The sequence below is a fragment of the Pithys albifrons genome, chromosome 14 (genome assembly GCF_047495875.1).
Source record: "Pithys albifrons albifrons isolate INPA30051 chromosome 14, PitAlb_v1, whole genome shotgun sequence".
Lineage (NCBI taxonomy): Eukaryota > Metazoa > Chordata > Aves > Passeriformes > Thamnophilidae > Pithys > Pithys albifrons.
The window spans coordinates 9,619,322-9,640,418 of NC_092471.1; the positions used below are offsets into that span (position 1 = coordinate 9,619,322).

At 50.4% G+C, this 21,097-nt stretch overlaps 2 protein-coding genes across 2 annotated transcripts; one reads left to right on the forward strand and one right to left on the reverse strand.

Annotated features, from left to right (window-relative positions):
• Positions 1–584: 584 nt before the first annotated feature.
• UBE2A (ubiquitin conjugating enzyme E2 A) lies at positions 585–9,409 on the forward strand. The gene is made up of 6 exons (XM_071569817.1): positions 585–833; positions 1,100–1,180; positions 1,274–1,299; positions 6,393–6,482; positions 7,518–7,606; positions 8,000–9,409. The coding sequence occupies exons 1-6, from the start codon at positions 790–792 to the stop codon at positions 8,126–8,128; spliced, it is 459 nt and encodes a 152-aa protein (XP_071425918.1). The 5' UTR covers positions 585–789; the 3' UTR covers positions 8,129–9,409.
• Positions 9,410–11,423: 2,014 nt separating this feature from the next.
• Positions 11,424–20,464, reverse strand: NKRF (NFKB repressing factor). Its single transcript, XM_071569816.1, has 3 exons — positions 19,943–20,464; positions 16,774–16,895; positions 11,424–14,311 (listed from the first exon to the last, which is right to left on the reverse strand). Exons 1-3 carry the CDS (start codon positions 20,146–20,148, stop codon positions 12,312–12,314), a joined length of 2,328 nt encoding a protein of 775 aa, XP_071425917.1. The 5' UTR covers positions 20,149–20,464; the 3' UTR covers positions 11,424–12,311.
• Positions 20,465–21,097: the final 633 nt, after the last annotated feature.

Sequence of the window (21,097 nt, forward strand, 5' to 3'; positions counted from 1 at the left end):
TCTCAGGGGATGCTGTCGGGGGTGCTGCTCTCAGGGGATGCTGTCGGGGGTGCTGCTGTCGGGGGTGCTGCTCTCAGGGGTGCTGCTCTCAGGGGTGCTGCTCTCAGGGGATGCTGCTCTCAGGGGATGCTGTCGGGGGTGCTGCTGTCGGGGGTGCTGCTGTCGGGGGTGCTGCTGTCGGGGGTGCTGCTCTCAGGGGTGCTGCTCTCAGGGGTGCTGCTCTCAGGGGTGCTGCTCTCAGGGGTGCTGCTCTCAGGGGATGCTCTCAGGGGATGCTCTCAGGGGTGCTGCTCTCAGGGGTGCTGCTCTCAGGGGGTGCTGTCGGGGGTGCTGCCCACCTGCTGCCCGCGGGCTCTGCCGCTGAATCCCTGTTTGCTTTCCCGTGTGTGACGCCAGCGCTCCCGCCCGACCTGTTTTGATCTCCGCCCCTCCGTGACGTCATCGGCCACGTTACGTCACCGACCACGTTACACCCCCGCCCTCCGCCGCCGTTGGTACAGCCCCGCCGGCGCCGCCCCCGCCCCCGCGCCGATTGGTACAGGCTGGGCCGGGGGCTCAGCCACATCCGGCCCCGCCTCCCCCCCCCCGCCCGGCAGTTGGTACCTCCCGGCACCGTCCGGCCGCCGCGCAGCAGCCGGTGCAGCCCGGGCTCCCCCCGCGCCCGCCGCAGTGGTAGAGGCCGCGATCGCTCCTGTCCGTCAGCGCCGCCGCCGCCGCCTCAGTCGGAGCTCGAACCGCGCCCGGCGCTCCCCCCGCAGTGTATGCCTGAGCTATAACCCTCGGCCCGCCATGTCCACTCCGGCCCGTAGGCGCCTCATGCGGGACTTCAAGAGGTACCGAGGCGGCGGGGCGGGGGGAGGGCACGGGCGGGCGCGGGCGAGGCCGAGGGACCCGGCGCTGCCGGGGGAGGAGGGGGCAGCACAACATGGCGGCGGGCAGGGCGCGCTCCGCTGGTGGCGCAGCGCGGGCGGCGCTGCTTGGCGCGGGTTACGCCGTTTGCGCAGCGCGGCCGCCGGCCCGGGCAGCGCTGCTGGCGCAGCCGCCGCGGCCCGTACGCCGTTTGCGCAGGCGGCGGCTCCTGACGGGCTCTGCCCCGCAGGCTGCAGGAGGATCCCCCGGCCGGGGTGAGCGGCGCCCCCTCCGAGAACAACATCATGGTGTGGAACGCCGTCATCTTCGGGTGAGTCGGGGGCTGCGGGGCCGTTCAGCCGCCGCGGGGTCGGGGCCGGGCTGCCCGCGGGGGTAACGCTGTGCTTTGCTTTCTCCTCTGCAGGCCCGAGGGGACCCCCTTCGAGGACGGTAAGCGCGGCGTGCCGGGCTGGGGTTGGGCTTTCTGGGGGTGAAACTGCTGCGGCTTGACACGGCCTTGGTGTCACTGCCGTGGGCTCTGCAACAGGTGCCGGGGATGGAAAAGGGCCCGGGGGTGTGTTCACCTGACCACACATGCGTGTGCTTGACTTATGTAAATACTGGATTTTTGTTCTTAATCCCACTCGCATAAACTGTTGTAGATTTAGGTTGCTGTATTGATTTACTAAGACAGGCAGATTAGCTTGTAGGGTCTTGGTTGTAATCGCTAAGTGTGGCTGCCCTAAACCTAATTAAATGTACCATTTTAATAATCTTCAAGCTCTTATGTTGAATCCTGGACCGTGTTTTTAGGGACACTCATGTTTGAAGTGGTATAGAACCGTTGTCTTCTGTTTGAGTTCTTTTTTTTTTCTGATGCTGGAAGTGTTTTGTGAGTAAGTCCCAACATGAGTCAGCTGAAGTAGGAAATGGGCTGAATGTTTGAGGAAGTTCAGAACAGTTGGGTGTGTTTTTTTTCTTGGCACTTACTTCAGTCTGCTGGGACTGGTGTCATTCAGGGCTTAAGATTAAAAGAACTTTTTAACTTTAAAAGCTGACTAAAAAGGTCATGGTAACATGCCTGTAGTTCACATCTGGCCTTACTGCCTTTGATAGGTTTGCAGGTGCTGTGTGAATACTTTAGCATCTTTTGAAAACCTGTTAGACATGAAATACTGTCTAACTGAAATCAGTGATGCATTTTTTTAAGATACTTTCAGTGCAGGCTGTAATTAATCTTAGATCTCCGTGACTCATGACAAAAGCACAGGAAAAATTCCTTAACTCTTTTATGTTGTTCTTGGCTAACTCCCGTGTCTCAGTTTGTCCTTGGAGGTAGCACCTGTGGATGTGCCTCTAAATTGCAGATTATTTTTCTCTGTGAAGATTTTAAATGTTTTAAGCCTAAGGAAACTGGGAAGACTCCAGTTACTCTTTTAATATATTTGGTTAGTTAATGTACTTGCTGTAGTAGCTGCTTGAGCAGTCTGATGTTTAGCACTGGAGTATTCCATAACATTGTATTATAGAAGTGATAGACTAAATGTACTTTGTTACTTCATGTTGTAACCTCTAAAGAAAGCTCCCTAAACTTCTGTGAGAGCTGCTGGAGCTGCTCAGGCTCTTGGAACGCTGCTGCTGGTGGAGTGATTCACTGTTTGGAGCAGAAAGCTGCCTTCTTGCAGGGTGCTAAAATGCAGGTTGTTTCCATGCTCAGGCTCTCCCAGCTCAGTGTGGGTACCAGCTGCTGTAAGGGCTTTTTTTCCTACATTTCCATATTGCTGCAGGAGGTTGGAGGCTGCTCTGAGAGCCACGACATACTGATTTCCTCTGTGCTTTCTGTGGCACCATCAGTTTTCCACCTCAGATACCAAGGATGTGTTGGGCTCTCAGCAGTTGGAGGTTCAGACAGATGCTCGAGGCTGCTGCTGTCCTGCTTTGGTTGATCTCATAATCTCAGGGGGTGATGTTTTGCTCTTTTCATAGCAAAGTGTGTTTTCACTCTGCTCAGAAAAACAGATGTGTCCTGTGTGGCAGGATATCTGCTTATCTGCTCCTCTCTGGACAAATCTTTCCCTCTGCTGGATAAAAAGCACTAAGTGGTGCCCGGAGATACCAGTGTTGGTGCTTTCCCATTAAGTGAGTACAGTAGCACAGCTCAGATAATGGCAGTGCAGTCCCGGGTGCAGTTTAGCTTAATGTAGGTAAAATTAAGGGAATTTTAATTTATCAGTGTGTTAGTTTGGGGTTACTTTGTAACTCTGCAGACCTTTGTGAGACAAAGGTACAGTGAAACCTCTGAGTTTTCTCATTAAGGCTTTGCAGGTCTGTGTGCTTCAGAAGTTTCGGTTTTAGGCACTTTCCCTTTCTGGTGATGGTGTAAGACTTCAGACAGCTTAGTTCTTGTGAAAGTAGCCTGTGAAGTTTGGGGTTTTTTTGTTAAACTAGAGGGGTAATTAATCCTACATTGTGAGAATTACTTTCTGTACCCTCACTCTAGTGAGGCCCTTCTCCGGTCTCAGCTTCTGAGCTGTCTTAGATTTGTTGGGACTGAAACCCCAAAGTTCAGACATGTTTGTTTACTTGCTGTGCCACGCCCTGCAGCGACCATCCCCCTTCTCCGCCCCCAGACTGGAGGGTGTTTTCACAACTCGGAGTGCAGCCTGGCTCGGCTTAGAGCATCCACTAATTTAGATCAGCAGCATAACTTCCATCTCCTCATTTAAGAGGATTCGATTGCAAGTGTCTGCAGTAGGACCTTGGGGATATTTATCCTGCCCTTCACAGTATTTCTAAGAATCTGTCTGTGTGGCTGTGCTGGCACAGCCCCGGGAGCTCCGTGTCTCCCAGTCCTTCAGACCCATTCTCTGAAACTCGATGATGACAGTGTGGTTAGGGCAGCATTCCTGGCTTGGAATTAGGAGTTCAGTAACGTCGCTGTTGCACTATCCTGCCTTGCTGTGATCATGCAGGAGGCCTGAATAGAGCAAGCAAGGCATTTGTCTGTTGTGGCTTGTTCCTTGCTTATGGAATATGGATCCTTGTATCCTCATGGGAGAGGAAGAAATGGTCCCTGCTTTGTGGGCAGTGGAATGGAGGGGCTGCTCTCGCTGCCTGGGGTGGGGGGAGCCTGGCAGGGACACAGCTCTGCCCTGGGGGTGCTGTGCCCAGCAGGGGCTGTGCAGGAGCTTCTCTTGGCTGTGTCAGTCTCAAATCCTGAGGCAGGAGAAGCTGATCAGCAAGGTAAGTACAGGAGAGAAAAGAGAATGTTCTCCTCAGTGATGATCCCAGTATCAGTAAGGACAGTGAGCATGATCATTTATGTTTTTAAAGTGGCTGTGTAGGGTAAGTTGCAAGGAATACCAGTTGAAAGCTTTGAAGTGAGTGACAGAAGAGACTGGAAACTGAAGACTTCATACCCAGCAGTGTGTTGTGATACCTGATTGACTTGTCAGGGCTTTCAGTGCGGGTGACCTTTGGACTTTGGTTTGCCAAATCTCTGGATTTGCCCTTTAATAAAGCTCAACAACAACAAGGTGCTCCATACTGTGGAGCTCTTCCAAAAAGCCACTGCTGTTCTGGGTCCTGACTTGGAAATCTGAGCAGGTAGATTCTCCAGCTGGACACTGTCTACCCGTTGTGCAGATTTGTGTTCAAAGTAATGCTGTCCTGTCTCTGGTGGGACAACAGCTCCAGTTTCCTTCAGTAGCTTTAAATGGATTCTAAGACCAAACTGCTGTTACGGCTTTTGGGCCATCTTGTCTGTACCCTCAGCTTCCACTGCAGGCAGAGTTCTGGAAGAGCATTCACTGGCTCAGGTGTGCTTGTTAAGCTCTACCCTCAGATGGTTTGTGCTCAGTTTTCAGCCTGCTGCTTGTTTAGTCACTCCTCCTTCTCAGGAGGCTGCTGAGAACCAGAACTGGGGCAGGGGATCTCAGAATCAAATCTCCAAGCATTTGGTTCTGAAGGGCCAATATTGCTTGGGATTGTTACTGTGTAGGGAAGGAAAGGTAGTCCTGAGCTGATGTTTGCAGCTGGTAGAAGTTGTTAGTAACTTCCCAGTACTGGCTTTCAAACTGATCTCAAACCTGGCTCTCTGCTTCTGGATTAGATGAAGTAAAGCTAAGTATACTCTGTTGGTTCTTCTGTTTCACAGTAAGATAGCGTGGTGTTGGCTTTGTGCTCTTATGTTGTTAGGCTGCTAATTAAAAGCAAACATGCAAAAACCTATTTTTAGGGTGTTGAGACTTCCCACTGCTGTAGGGAAAGCACTGAGGCATCTGTGCTCCATTTGTAAATGGGAACGTCAAAGGAATGACCTTCATTTCTTGCAACTCCGTGTTACAGTTTAATGCCTTATAAAGGAAGGAGTCCCTGGGAAATACTGCAGGTCCTTGCTGACCTGAAACGAAAGAGGGTGGGGGGGTAATCTGTACTCTGGCTGCCAGTTGTTGGCCTGTTTGCCAGGCAGACAAAGGAATAACTTCATTACATTAGTGCTGGAAAACTCCCTCACGGTAGGAAGGACACTGAGCACAGGGGGCTGGGTGGAGGGAACCCAACCTGTCACTGATACGTGAGAATTCCTGCTGAAAAAGGCAGTATGTCTGTCCATCCTGCAGCTTGTTACAGCTCTTACTGTGAGGTGCAGTCCTTACAGGAGAGCTGTGTGTTTATAAGAAGGTGCCTCAGATACTTCTCTCTGGGCATACCCAGGCACTTGCTGAGCTGCCCAGGCTGTCGCTCCCTGGTGCTGTGGTGGCTCGGAGAAGCTCGCAGGGTCTGCAGTGGAGTGTGTGAGTTCCTTGGTTCCCCATCTGAATCAGGAGCAGTCCTTAATCCTCTGGACCCACATGTGTGCAGCTTAGTTGACAGACTTCTTATTCTCAGGTTGTCACAGCCTGAGGAGAAGGGCTAAAATAACTTACATTGGTGCAGGCTGTTAAATGGTTGGATTGAGACTCAGCTGCAGTTTCTGTTTCTGCTTAATCGGTCTTTCTCCAAGTGTGTGAAGTAGATGGTCAGATTCTTATATTAAATTGTTGGATTTGGATGCTGCATTTAATACTACTTTTCTACAGTAAGATCTGGTTATCTTACAGTTGTTGAGAAACATGAATTTTAAATTTTATTTTTAATGTAGAGGAAATAAATAAGCAGTTCCTTATCATGACAGCATATTCCATAGATAGGACTTACTGAATCTTGGCTGTTACGCAGATGGTTCTACACCCACTTGTGTTGTTTGTGCAGTGGATTGGGCTCTGGAAAAAGGGCAGATTTAATTCCTTACACAAACCTTTTTGAGTGGTGAGGTGGTTTTGGCAATAGAAGTCCCAGGAGTTACTCTTGTACTGTGTGGGACTTGAGTGTTAATGATTAACTCAGGAGACCAGAGGAGCTGGTAGGGCTGCCCAGTCTGTGTTCCGTGTCCAGCATTCACCTGTGAGCACAACAGTGTGCATTGGGCAGGGATGCTACTTATTCATCCCCCGTGTAAATTCATGTTGAATAAACGTTGGTTATCTCTCTTTCAACTCCAGGAACTTTCAAACTTACAATAGAATTCACAGAAGAATACCCAAATAAGCCACCTACTGTTAGATTTGTCTCTAAAATGTTTCATCCAAATGGTAAGTACTTACACAATGCCTGGTTTTACTTCTGTTGTTTTGTTGGATTGGGACGGGAGGGGTGGATTTTGTTGGTTTGGGGTGTTTTGGGATTTTTTGTTATAGTTTGATTTAGAAAAAGGTCTAGTTATTATAAAAGTTTCCACTATCTAATAAGGCAGCAAAACTCCGGTGTGGTTCTGTGTGGTTTTGGTAAGGATGGGTATGTGAGCAGAGCTCAGACTGGAAAGTGAAAGGGGCAGTAAAAGGAGCCTCTTCCCTTTCAGCTGTTACAGCACAGTAATGAGGAGGGACTCTCCTCTCTTGGCTTCCTGTTAAGCCCTAGAGAAGAATGTTGTGTATTAAATAGCAGTGCCTTGGACTTGTCTGCTGTACTGCAGATGTACTGTAGTGATGCTGCTCAGTGCAGCTGATTTCTATCTCTTTCCTTCCCCAAATGTCTGTAAGAAAAATATACTATGAAGTGTAGAGTCCCAGCTATAGCCAGAGACAGTAAGATTGTTTAATTAACCCCTTCTGTTGTCACTAAAGGCTGGAGAGCCATCCCTTGCCTCCAAACAAGTATTAGCTTTGTGCAGAAATACCAGAAACTGTGAAATGTGGCAAGTGTGGGTACAGTGCAGGGAGGGAAGGTTCTCCTGTAGCTGCTGTGAGGAAGGTGACTGGACTCTGATGTAGAGACTTCACGGGGATAACCTTGAGTGTAAACAGGTGTTTGCTGGTGTTCTCTATTTGGTTCACTTGGGGGTAGGTGAAATTTTTTTGCCTGAAAATCTGCTTATGGTTTTCCATAGTGGTAGTTGCAGTGGCACAGAGGAGTTTATGTTGGAGAATAAGCATGGGTTGAGTTTAATTGTCAGACAGCTGAGCTTCACTGCTTCCTACCTACAGGCCTGTTTGCTGGATTTTAGTCTGTCAGACACTGTGCACTGTTGTGTCTGTCTGAATGGAGGTTTTTGGGATCAGGCAATAGCAGGAAAAAAGCAGTAGCTGTACAACTTATGTTTTCAGCTGTTCTTTTTGAACCTTTTCCAGTCTATGCAGACGGTAGTATATGTCTGGATATTCTCCAGAACCGTTGGAGTCCCACTTACGATGTCTCCTCCATCTTAACATCCATACAGGTAAAAGAACTCTGCATGGAAAGGTAGAATGAAATCAGGATGCTCTGACAAAAACAGCTCAGGAAATGGTTTTTTCCCCTCTCCCAAGAGCCAGTATAGCAGCTCTGCCTTGATACTGGCTAAGTGTGAGTCCTTCCCAGGTGTGAGTGGGGTGGGCAGTGACAGGAGGTCCCTGCAGGGACCCACCCCGGGCTGCACTGCTTGGCAGTCACACCTGTGAGTGACACTGTGTCACACAGGGTGACACTGTGGCCAAAGCCTGTAACGCCCTCCAGCTGCAGGAATGCAGCGTTCTCTGCACCGGAACTAACCTGACTAGTATGGGCAGTTCACAGAACACGTTGGAAAATTGTGTACTTTGCAATGCCTAAGGATCTTTTTCTCTTTGCACAGTCCCTATTGGATGAGCCAAATCCGAACAGTCCAGCAAACAGCCAGGCAGCTCAGCTATACCAAGAGAATAAGCGGGAATATGAAAAACGGGTTTCTGCAATAGTAGAACAGAGCTGGCGTGACTGTTGACCCAGGATGATGCAAATGAACACTCTGTTGATGAGGAAAATAAACAAAGTGTCAGAGTCATCTTTTTCCTCCTAGCATTTACTTTGCAAGCAGAATAGCTGTTGTGCTGTTGCCACCCTCCCTTGCTGAAGCTTCTTCTCCTTGGACATCAGAACGCACCCACTTTGAAGTCAAACGTTCTGTACTTGGGTTACTTGCAAAAGAGTTACTGATTAATTCATTTTCTGTGGTCCCTCTCCAGTCTTAGGGCAGTATTGTGCATTTCTGTAGTGTACACTAAGCTTTTAATTGTAATTGTGTTATACACAGTGATGCTTATGTGTAGCTTGATAAAAGGGATGTTTATATACATACACATTTTTTAACTCATATTAACTAAAGTGCTGATGTGTCCAGGCTGGTCACTTCCTCTATTATTGGTTTAGACCCCACTGCATTTGTAAGTACTGAGTGAAGAAATAACTTGTTTCCCTTTTGTATTGATTTATCAACTCCTTATTCATGTTAAAAAATCAACTCCTCAATTGATTCCAATTCAAAGATTTAATAATGCCCTGGAATGCTTGTCACTTCTGCACTTCACATGCAAGATTTATGTACAGATCTACATAAATCACTACAGCTGTGGTACTTGGATCTCTGCTGAGGGTAAGAAATGAGCCCTTTTTTTGGTTTGTTTTAATTATTATTTTAAAGGACACCGAGGCAGTACTGGACAAAAGCAGGTAGAGCTGTAGTACTCAGCAAAAAGCCTTCCACATTAAGGAAGAGGTAAAACCTGACCAGTTCCAGCAGTGGAATTACTCTCCTCTGGTGTCTTTCTCTTGCCCCTTACCTTTAGCTGAGAAAGATTAAGTTCTTTGGGATCTAATTTTGTCCTGTGGAAAGTTTGAATTAAGTCCAGGGTAGGCACTCGAGTCTCTGCAGTTTCTGCTCTTTGTAGATGACCGTGTGGTTTGTGTGAGCTACTGCTGCATGCTTGAGTTTGTTCCCTTCAGTTTTATGAAAGTATTTTTTCAACTCTGAAAAAAAAACAGAAAACATTTTTAAGTCCAGACTTGCTTTTTTTGTAAGGCAAGTTTGTACCTTTGGATACAGAACCTTAAGCAGCAGTGTGGGATGGAACCTACAATTGTGTTGTCCACTGTTCCAGTGTCTTTTGTGTGCACATTGGTCTGTTAGTTGAAAAGTATAACTTTGCACAAGTAACCCATGTAAGAAACTGTACATTTTTCAAAAGTTGTAAATAAAGTGTAACCTTAGTGCTTATTGTATAAATAGGCAAGGAGTGTATAACTGTGCTTATTTAACTGGGCTGGCAGGAGCTGGGGGTGGGATCACTCTGGGCAGCAGTTGGGTGAAAGCTGGGACTGGAGCAGTACAGGATAATAAACTCAGCTCCAGAGCCAGGAGGGACAGTACAGGAAAGAGCTGGCTGCAAGTGCAGGGAGTCCTGGGACTGACTCATGGCAATAAAGGAGCCTGTGCTACTGCATTAACTACAGCAACCTCCTGGGCTCAGGAATGAAATGATACAGAAATTGTATTTATTTTCCTCCTGTTTTACAAGGTGCAGAACAGGATTAACGATGACAGATAAGAAAAGCTGGTTCTGCTGCTGAGCTCTACAATTAAGACAGAAGAGGCCAAGCTCTTTCAAAAAATTAAATTTAGGTTTGTACCCGCTGTGCTAACAGCTCATACTCCTGAACAGGCCTTGGGCTGTGCATGGAGCAGCCTCTCACCACTGAAGTCCTGCCTGTGTTATACTTGCTCATTTCCCTAAGGGACAGTGTTTAACTGCATCCTTTGACAGCTGGATAGGGCATCTCCCTGGTGCCTGTGGAAAAGGGGGGACAGTAAGTGCCTCACGTAGCTGTGGCTGTTTGTGACACATCCGTAACCAGTGCCCCAGTGCTGGCAGCACAACCCCTTCCGCAGGGGCCCGAGTCCCTCCAGGGCCACAGGAGCTCTCGCAGCAGCCCCTCCCTTCTTTGTATTTGTCTTCATAGTCACAAAAATCCCCTGAAACAATGGAGTAAACTCCTAATTCAGCCAGGAAGGAGCAGCACAGAACTGTGAAAGAAAAATCACTCTGCCCTTCACACCTCACTCAGGTAAGGCCTTTATGCACAGCCCTTGTTATAACCCGCCCTGGTGCCTCTGCTGAGCCGCGATGGCTGCACAGACTCACCAGGGACAGTGAGGCTGCTGTTGTTCAGCTCACACAGGTAATGCCCCATCAGCCAAACCCACACCTGCTCACCAGATCCTGCACAGGAACTGCCCTTGGCAAAGATGGGTCATGGCCATTTCCCAGCCAGGGAAAGTCTCTGCCCTGCACATACCACACGTCCAGCAACCCTTGCTCAGGTACCGTGACAAACAGCCAGCCCCTCCCTCTCCCAAAAGAGGCATTTTTCATCCCGAATACCAGTGGTGCTCTCACTGCTTCTCTTGGTATCAGCAAGTTCTGGAGACCTGCTGCATACCCAAGTTAGGGTGGGGGAGCCTCACTCCTTGCAGGAATATCTCCCTAGAAAGTACCAGGCTTCTTCCACTCCTACACCACCATCTGCTAGAGCCCTGCATTCTTGAGAGCAGAATTCAGAAGGAGAGAGAAATAATAACTCACAAAATCCCAAAACAAAACAAAAAAACCAATCTACTTTCAGAATTAACGGCCACCTTATTTTCCTACAGCAGCAGCAAGTTGTTACTTCAGCAGTCCAAGCTGGCAGCAGCTGTGGGGCAGCCAGGCAGGGAGAGGGGATGTTCACTCTGCTTCCCGAGTCTCACCTGCCAGGGCACCCTGTGGAGATGAAAATGCCTTTGATTGCACGTCACCAAAACATTCTCCTTCAGCAGTACAGGAGCATTTAAAAAAACAGAACAGGAGGGGGAAAAAAGGTAGAGGATGGTGTAAAATGATGGAAGAGGCAAATACAGGCAGCAGAAAACCAACAGAGACAGCCGAGACACAGCGACAGAACAGACAAAATGCATTAGGACTGGCTTAGTGGTAAAGAACCACTGCTGACAGAAAGACCAGCGTGCCTCACTTGTGGCTCTTCCAGGGTCAATTCCTAACCTTTCTGCTTCCCAGGCAAGAAGCATGTGTTCTCCAAGCACCGTGTCCCGTGGTGCTGCCAGTGCAGCAGCACAGCCGAGGTCCCTCCGCTTCCCTGGCAAGGAGAGAAGTGCTCCGGCCTCCTGCAGAGCTGCCACACTCACACAGGTTAGACCAAGGCCAGGAAGTTCAGTGGTGGATCACCCTTGACAGACACAAGCACAGGGATGGAGCAGAGAAATAATCAGGCACAGATTTGGTTTTACTCAGGATTAAAGAGCTGATATTCTAAGTAAAAAAATAAGTTATATAACAGTCCCCACAAGCTACATGAGCATCTTTGAGCGTGGGCTCTGCATTCACCTCCAGTTTTTACATTTCACACTTTGCCATGGCATTTGCACATGTCAAGCAGTTCTCCAAGGCAGAAAGGTGCTGGAATTCTCTCAGTCCGATCCGCTGGCAATGAAGGCGAACTCAGTGATTCTCAGAAGGGGAGATGGGTAGGAATCTATGAATAAAACTGTACTGTTAAACTAGTTAAGGTTTACATACCGTACATACACACACACAGCAGAGACAAGACCTCAATATATGTATTTTTCAAGAATAAGCACAGTTTTCACACTTTTTTTACACAAAGTGTGACAAATCCTTTTTTCCAGAAATAAAACTTTATTGTCTTTTATATCAATTTTACATACAGGTTTATGCCCCCAGACTGCATTTTCTTTGCTTTTTTAAATTTTTTTTGGAAAAAAAAAACCTTTTTGTCTTTTCCTTCCTTGTTCAAGAAGAATAAGGGACCTATAATTTTAAATTATGTCAAATTCCTTCTCATTGGACATGTGTGTTTGCTGTTACAAAACTATTAAAATGTGAAGGAACAAATAATATCAAAGACACATACAGTCACTGCACTACTGCTTTTGGGTTGTGCTAATGTACTTGAATAGAACTTGATTGGTTCTAAATGCCTAATAATGTTTCAGAAATTATATTGCCAAAGTAAAAGACTTTAACGATATTATTACCCACAAGAAAAATGCAGCATCTCTTTCTTTACTCGAGTGTCCGGGAAGCTCAGTCTCTGCTCTAAGGGGACACATCACCTCAGTTTGCTTGGGGCATGATAAGCTCATAATGCCCAACCTGGCCTTCCTGCTTCAGCTGGTCTAACAGATCTTCCTTGCGCCGCTTTCTGCTCACAACCAAGTATCTGTTGTGTCCCTGTCCGTGGGATTTACTTTTAAGACCGTATTTTTGGGCTATCTGATGTATCTGCTTCCGCTCATCCATGGTCAGTTCTCTAGAGAAAGTCAAGTCAATGTGACTATCTGAGCGTGCATAGTTTCGAATGATCTCTTCAATATCTCTTTTAGCGATTCTGTTTACCCTTTCTACATCAAGCCCAAGTCCTTCCCTTTTAAACTGCTCCTTCACTGAAATAGGCTCTCTAATTCCTTCACCATCTTTCCCCAGGCCACCGCCTGTCCAGCCCATCTTTCTTAAAATTTGGTTCCCAATGTTGTCTTCTTTGATCTTCTGTTTGAAAGCCTCTTCTGCTGACCGACCCCGGATCTCATTCCTGGAGATGACATCTTCAACGGTGCCTTTCTTCAGGTTATTAACAACAGTTGGCTGAGTCTTTTTGAGGATTTTCACTGCTTCCTCTGCTGCCTCATGCTTGACAGATTTCTTCACTCCAACTGCTTCTGCGATGAATTCATCCTCAAGCATCACCTTGCATTTCCATCGCATGCCTGTCATCCTCTCGAAGACGTACTCCACCGTCATCTTGTTGAACTGGGCAGTGTCGTTCAGCGTACACACCGGGTTAGTGGAGTTCTCGTAGATCACCAGGTCCTTCAGGTCCTTCTTCCTCCCAGAGCCCCGTGACGAGCAGCCCACCTTCTGCACCTGGGTCACTTTGAGGGACGCTATATTTGACTGCATCTTCTGCAGGATTTTCAGTGCCTCCTCAGCTGCAGCGTGCTTGCTGGTCTTTTTTGTGCCAAATCCCTCGGCCAGGCAGTGATCTTGGAGATACACCTGACACCGCCATGAGCGGTTGGGCATTAATTCATACTTGTATTCAACAGACATTTTGTTATATGAGGCAGAATTGTTAAGTATTCCTATTGCATCACTGGCATTCTCTGTGAGGACAAAGCTAGTCCAGTGTCTGTTGGCATTAGCAGAACCCTTCACAGATTCAGTACCAGGCTGCATTGGGACACAGTCCCTGTTGGCAACTACAAACTCCTCGTGAGGTTTGAGAGCAGGAGGGAAATCCGGGCGACACACACCGGCCTCACACACCACCAGGTCTTCGTGGTAGGTGTGCTTGAACTTCCGCTGGACCACTCGAACTTCCACGGACTTCTTCAGCAGCTTGACTGCCTGTTCCGCAGCTCGATCCCGGGATCCATTTTTGCTGCCGGCGTAGCCGGTGGCCAGATAGACATTCTGGCATCGCACTTCACAAGCAAAGCCATCTGTCAGGAGCTTCTTGCTCTTGGGGAGGTCAGCAGGGGCAATCTCTTTCAGAGGAACATAAATATATTCAGGATTTGTCTTGCACGCCTGAATCGAACGTGTCAAAAGATACGTGAAGTTAATTTTATCAGTCCCAGTGTTTGCATCCGGGTTAGCAAGATTTTTCCAGACAGCTGCTGACAGTTTCTCCATAAAGCTCTGCTTCAGCATTATTGCTGATGGAGGGAAGGTCTCTGATGCAGACGGGGCAGTTGAAGGGGAAACAGAAACCTGCACAGTGCTGCTTGTGGCAGAGTCCACACTATTCACAGGCCTCTTGGCTGCAGCTGCTGTTGCTGCTCCCGGGCCTGCAAAGCCCAACCCAGCTGTGCTGGAGACCTGGGGATCTGCATCCCGTGCATTCAGAAGAGAATTTGTACAGTTTTCAGCTGGCTGTGCCGTGCTGTTTGTATTTGCCCCCTGGTTCACCTCCTGCGTTTGGTTATCCAGAGAATTGTCCTTCTTGCTCTCCTTCTCAGCACTGGTGACAAAGTGTATGGGTTCAAAACGTGGCCGCACTCGAAACTTGGGGGCCACCTTTTTGGGTGGCTCAGGAATCGCCTCCGGCTCTGGACCTGTGAGATGGAAGATTACACAATTATCAGTATGTGCTGTGACAGGGAGACAATGTTTTCAGAGAGTGATGTCCAAGAGGAGCCTGCAGGCTCGGAGCACAGGATTGCCACTCCTTAGCCAAAACCCAAGAGGTTTCTTTCCAAAGACATTCACAACTGATCAAAGACAAGTAGTCATTCCTGTGCAGGTCACTACAGTGTTACTTCCACCTCTACAACTACCACACAAAAATCACAACATATTTAGTTACACGATGCTGCTCCCCAGCATTGCTCACTGAACCCATTTGGTCACTTGGAAAGTTAATCCATTCCAAGCTACTAAAACAAGTAGAACTGCAGCCAACAAGAGAGAACACCAGAGCAGGACTAGAGCTGAGCCCTGACTCTGCTGCATGTTGCAGGATGATCTCAGATAAACTATTTTATCTTCAGGTCTTCTCATCTGAGGGGGAACACAGTAATACTGAACCTTCCTTTCCAAATCACTCAGGGCTGTTACTGACTTTGACATTTTCTGTCAAACTAATTGCTTTTGGCTAAAGGTCACCAAACAAGGAGAAATCTGCCCAAGATCCAGTGGCTGGGGGTCCCTTTACACATTACTGAGAGACCTCTTGTTCCTTCTCCAGAAGAAACGTAAATGAGGCAAACTTACCCTGACATGCACAGCTATTGCAGAACAGGAGAATCAAATATCTGACAAGCAAATATGTAACATCTAAGAGATGGTTATACAAGACTCCTGCGAAAGATTTACCCCCCACGCGCTGACGTGGTACGTGTGTAATTTCACCAGAGGAGCAAAAGGCCACCTCAGTGCTGGGAAATGCTGCCTAATCCTGTGCCAATGTGTGTGGCCCTAATATAGGTCAGGCAGCACATCTGTCTAGACATCAACCACCAGAGCATAGTTGTGACTGCCCAGCTCCCTGCAGGTGAAAACAACACTGCACACAGCACAACAGCCCCTCCTTCCTATTTAAATAAGGTGACAAAGCTCTTACACATGCATTAAATCCTTTGGCCACAAGTTTTGATGAATTATGGCAATGTTTCGTTTTCTTGCTGTTTGTATTTTGATGGTTGCACTGCAGCAGCACCTAAAGGCTCCGACCAGCAGAACAGCTTGTTATGCTGTCTGTGCAACATGCCTTGGAGAAACCCTGCTCTGAGAGCAGCTGACAGCCAAAACATGGGAGAAAACCATTATTTATGTCAGCTTTACAGCTGGCCCATGGAAGCACAGAAAGACTGCTGGCTGCTAAAGAAAGGGAAGCAACTTTGGCAGAGGCAGGGGTTATATCCAAGCCTAGAGAAGCCTTGTGCTGCACGCAGGACACACACATTGGTGCTGCACACAGGACACACATCACTGTCTAGAACTACCTGAAGGGAACTTATAGCCAGGTGGGGGTTGGTCTCTTCTCCCAGGCACTCAGCAATAGGACAAGGGGGCACGATGGGCTCAAGCTCTGCCAGGGGAAATTTAAGTTGGAGATCAGAAAAAAATTCTTTCCAGAGAGAGTGCTCAGGCATTGAAATGGGTTGCCCAGAGAGGGGGTGGATTCACCATCCCTGGAGGTTTTTTAACTGAGATTGGACATGGCTGTGAGTGCCATGATCTGGTAAAGGGATTGGAGTTGAACCAAGGGTTGGACTTGATGATCTCGGAGGTCTTTTCCAACCCAACTGATTCTGTGATTCTGTGATCTGTGCTGCACACAGGACACACATCTTGGTGCCTCACACAGCCACACTGCTGGCTGACCTAACGGGGCCTGCCTGCACCCACACCCCACACCTGGGCACAGTTCCTACCCCTTTCTGGAGAAGGGCAAGCAGCTCTGAAGGTGCTGAGGAGAAGCACCAGAGCCACCGAACTGCCAGCCCCCTCTGCCTGCTGCATTTCCTCCACTGGAAAAGCCACGGCTGGAATATTGATCCCTGAGCTCATGGGACTGGGCTGACATATGCAGGACTCTTCCAGATCCAGGAGGAAGAAAAAAAACCCCAAACTAAACATCATCTCAGCCCTCCCCACAACAATTCTTCAGGCAGGTCATAACTGAAAATCAATGAGCTGAACTCCACATCTCCACATATATGTACAATCCCTCCTCGGGTCAGAACATCACCCCTCACCACAGTGGAGAAAGGCAGACAGGTATTTCATTACACAGATTTGATTCCCAACACTATCTCTAGAGGAAACCAATTACCTGATAATTTAAATGAAAAATGGTATTTTCTTAAGCAAAGAGAGAACTGCATGAATTACATACACAGCAGAGGAGGGGAACAGCTGCAGTCCAGCAGAGCACGTCACAGACACTTCTCTCCCATTTCTGCTGTGCTGGCTGTCCTGGAAGTGGCCCCGTGGGGACACTGCCCTCCCCACACTGCCGCTGATGCCCACAGGGACAGGGAAGGGGGTCTCTAACACAAGCACAAATACTCACTGTCTGACGGAGAGTGGTGTCTCTTGAGGTTCCTGCTGGGGACCAGCTCGTACGTCCTCGTCTCCCCGATATCGATGCCTTCAGCCATCTTGAGGACCTTCTCCATGACCTGCACGCCATATCTGTGTGGATCCAACAGCAAACCACCTGAGAGCTGATCCCACAGGGGCAACACACACACAGACACACACAAGCTTTTACTATGTGCAAAGAGAACTAAAGCAGCCAGAGACATAGCAGCTGGTGTAAGGGAGCCGCTCCCCTGGCTGTGCTGTGCACTGTCCCCCTGCCATGGCCAGAGCGCCCCACACCAGCTGACCTGGCTCTGTGTCAGCCCACCTGTGAAGGACAAACCACACAGTCACCACACTGACTGTTCTAAACTTCAATTTAAATACATTATCTGACAAAACACAGTATTTGGCAGAGCTACTAAGGAGCACAGGGGTGTGGAGAAGGAGGAGCAGCTTCAGTGAGCTGAGCACAGGAGCTCAGGCTGGCGCTGGAGCCCCATGTGGGGCAGCAGCCACAGCCACACTCACTGACACCACAGTGACCACCCCAGGGGACAGAGGCACCGCTCGGCCTCCATCAACCACTCTTTAAAAAGCCAAACTACATTCAGGCTTGTGCTGCAACCCAAACGATTCAGACCCCCGAGGCAGGGTGGGGTGAGGTGGCTGTAACGCCCCCAGCAAACCCCGACCCTGCTGCAGCACTCACGGTTCTACAGCCAGGACTCACCCAGCACAGCCCCATCCCCCTTGGCCCCACATCACTGATCAGCTCAGTTTTCCATTGCTCTGGGGACCTGTCACGTGATTCCAAGCCATTTGCACACTGAAGCTGGACAGGAAAAAAACCCTAAACCTTTCTATCCAAGGATAACCTACAAACATGGCCTGAAAACAGCCCCCGAGAGCTTCACTCTGGTTCAGAACAGAGAACAAGCAATGCTGCACCTGTTCCACCTGTGCTCACCTCCCAAAGTCAGGAAGCATCAGCTCACTGCCCACGGACAGGAGGCCACAAGTGTCCCAACAGCCAGTGTTGCAATCACCTGCACCACCTTTCAAATACTACTGTTTCAAGGGCTCTGGAAACCTACTCAGCCTCCACTCAAGAAATGCCCTTCCTGCTCCTGATTTAGAGGGCCAGGCAGAAATTAGATCCATTTAAATTCCTGGCTGAGACCTCTGTGCACACACTACTGCAGGCCCAGCACAGCTCAGCCTCCACCAGAGAGGCAGTGGAAGAAAATGCCAAGAGGGATCAAAGGTAGGCAGGATAGTGGTGACACCCTCATCCTCTCACAGCCAAAAGAGAGGCCTGGGAATCTCTGTTCTTCTCTCTGGATTGCAGGGAAGAGGACATTGCCTGTGAGGGACAATGGCCCTTTCCAGCAGGGTGCAAGAACAGCGTTAGATCTGACATAGGTCCTTCTTCATCACAAAGGATGGAGACCTTTGGGGCTCAGATTTCTGTCGGGGGTCGGGGGGGGAAAGATGAACCAGCCACAATATGTGTTTATCCAACTGGCCTTAGCAATCCCAGGTGTGGAGACTGCACATGGAGGCAGAGTCTTTAATACATTACCCCTGATGCTGATCCCTGTAGCTCTGGAGCATAATGGTTTCCTGACCCACTCCCCCCACATTCTGCAGCCACCTTTAAGGTATCTGAGAACACAAAAACCTTCTCTTATCCACCCCTAAACTACCTGGATCCTTTTACTTAACTCCTTCCTCACAGACCACGTTTTCCAAGCCTTCTGGACATTCTCCAGATCATCTCCCAGCAGAACACTCAGATTTCATCAGCAAAGACTGTGATCTGTATTTACTCTGACAAACAGGTTGTCTTTGGATAGCAAGTAATCAACAAGAGGGAAACAAAAACACCCTAAACCCCACCGAACTAAAAACTAACCACCAAACTTAAGAGAAAACAACAAAAATCCCCCAAATTTGGAAGCTATTCACTTGTTACAGAAACAGCTCTTCCCAAGCAGCAAAAGGCAGTTCCAGGGAAGGTTCCTCCCCTCTCCAGACAGTTCTAAGCAAAGCTGGAATTGTCTTCAAAGCTCAGCGTGTTCCCAGCCAGGCACAACATGAGCCCTGGGGAAACATCCTCACTGGTAATGCCTCCACATCCACCCTGCCCAAATTCCCTCTCCCCAGGAGCTACAGGTGAAGATCTTCAACAGGCAAAGCACGTGAACCTGCAGACTAAACCGCATCGGTGCTTGGGATTTGAAATGTTCACACACTTCTGATACCAGCACCAATTCCCAAAAGCTCTGGCACAAAGAGGGTCCCCTCAAGACAACACACAAACACATCAACGTAAACTGATGGCCCACACAGACTGTCTCTTAAGAAAATATTCTGAATTCTAACATACGACCTAAGCTTTGGAACTGGAAAGTATTTTAAAATTATGCTCAACTGTGGTACTTGCAGAGCAGAACAGTTTAATACTTGAACCAGAAAGAAACAGGGAAAGGGACAGATCTACATTTAAGGATGTTGCCTCGGCTGAGTACAGATGACACAAAGTATTTCCCCACGAGGCTCCGCGATGGAACGTTAATCGATCCATGTGCCCTCAGTGCTCACAAGCTCCTCTGGCACCGCAGTTTGCTTAGGTTGGTCATTAAGCAGTTGCTTCTGCCCTTAAAGCCACAATTACGTCCACTTAAAACAATCACAACATCGCAGGTGCCAGTCGGAATGCGAGTGTCGCTTCTCCAGATTTCCAGAACCCGACCAGTTGGATTCTGGTAATCCTGGGACAGGGAAACCCTTCCATTCAGCCGCCTGTTCCTCCCAGGAAAGCCGGGAGCGAAGGGACTGCACAAGCTGCTTCTCGCTTAAATGACAAAGCTCAGCACCACAAGTTGAACGAGTCCTGGGGGCGGGACATCAAGAACTACTTTCAAAACACACAGTAACTTTTCCAGCGGCTTTTCCCTCCACACACAAAACACGGGCACATTCGAGCAACGGAAACTGTCCGAGAACCGAAGTTCTCCCGCACCAGCCCCTTCCATCCCAGCCCTTCTGCAGTTTTCAAAGGGCAGCCGGGGCCGAGACTGAGCCCCGACAGCGCCCGGCCCCGAGCGCTGCCCGCGGGGCAGCCCCGGCCGGCGGTGAGCGCCGAGACTCACCTGCAGCCCATGAAGATGTGGTTGGTCCAGAGCACGGAGAGCGCGAGCAGCTTCTCGATGGCGGCGCCGGGGTACGCGGGGAGGTGGCGGAGGATGAAGCGGCGGCGCAGCGCCCATTGCCGCTCGGTCTCGCTGTACTGCCGCCACTGCTCCACGGCCGGGCCGGGCCCCGCCTCCGCCTGCGGCTCGGCGGGCGGCGGCGCCATGGCGGGCAGAGGCGGCGGGGCCGAACCCCGCGGGGGGAGTGAACCCGCCGGGCCCGGGCGCGTTCGGCGGGACCAGGCCCCACGTGCGGACCAGGCCGCGGCGCGCTGCGGGCCGCCGGGGAGCGCCGGCAAGGCCCGACCTCAGCGCCCCGCCCCAGCCCCGCTCGCCGCGCCCCGTGCCGGCCCCGCCCGGTCCGGCCCGGCCCCGGTTCCGGCCCCGGTTCCGGTTCCCGTCCCGTCACTCGCGCGGGGCCGAACGGCGCGGCCCGGCCGGCACCGCGTCACGTGGCGGCGCGTCACGATCGCGCGAGACCCCGCGAGAAGGAGCCGCCATGGCGGGGCTCGGGCACAGCGCCCCCCGGCGGCCGCGCGGGCGGGGCGGGGCCGGGACAGCCCCGGGGGGGGGCGAGGCCAGTCCCGACCCTGTCCCCTGTCCCCTCCCCTGTCCCCTCCCCTGTCCCCTGTCCCCTGTCCCCTCCCTTCCCCTCCTTCCCTCTCCCTCGCCTCCTTCCCTTCCCCTCCGTCCCTCCTCCGCTCCCTCTCGGCCTGGGGTCTCTCCGCTGGTTCCTGGGTTCGCAGTGGCCCTTGGCTCCCGCGGCCGGCCCGGCCCGGCCCCCGCACGGCCCCGGTGCGGGAGCAGCGCCCACACCGCAGCAGGCGCGGGGCTTTCGGGGGCTTTACTGAAAATTGACATGAAAGTTATAAAAGTGACAGGCGGAGCGGCGCCGGCTCCTCGGCCTCGCCGTGTGAAGGAACCACGCGGGGCAGATTCCCACGCACTTCCGTGTGGAAAAGGGCACGGGATGGGCAGCGGGGCCGGGATGGGAACGGGCCGGGATGGGGAGCGGGGCCGGGATGGGAACGGGCCGGGATGGGGAGCGGAGCCGGGATGGGCAGCGGGCCGGGATGGGCAGCGGGCCGGGATGGGGAGAGGGCCGGGATGGGGAGC

Coding starts and splice junctions, on each gene's coding strand:
- UBE2A (XM_071569817.1), top strand. CDS start 790: ATGTCCACTCCGGCCCGTAGGCGCCTCATGCGGGACTTCAAGAG. Junction 1,181..1,273: donor TGGAACGCCGTCATCTTCGG/GTGAGTCGGGGG, acceptor TCTCCTCTGCAG/GCCCGAGGGGACCCCCTTCG. Junction 6,483..7,517: donor TAAAATGTTTCATCCAAATG/GTAAGTACTTAC, acceptor AACCTTTTCCAG/TCTATGCAGACGGTAGTATA.
- NKRF (XM_071569816.1), bottom strand. CDS start 20,148: ATGGCGCCGCCGCCCGCCGAGCCGCAGGCGGAGGCGGGGCCCGGCCCG. Junction 16,896..19,942: donor CACATCTTCATGGGCTGCAG/GTGAGTCTCGGC, acceptor GGATCCACACAG/ATATGGCGTGCAGGTCATGG. Junction 14,312..16,773: donor ACACCACTCTCCGTCAGACA/GTGAGTATTTGT, acceptor TCCATCTCACAG/GTCCAGAGCCGGAGGCGATT.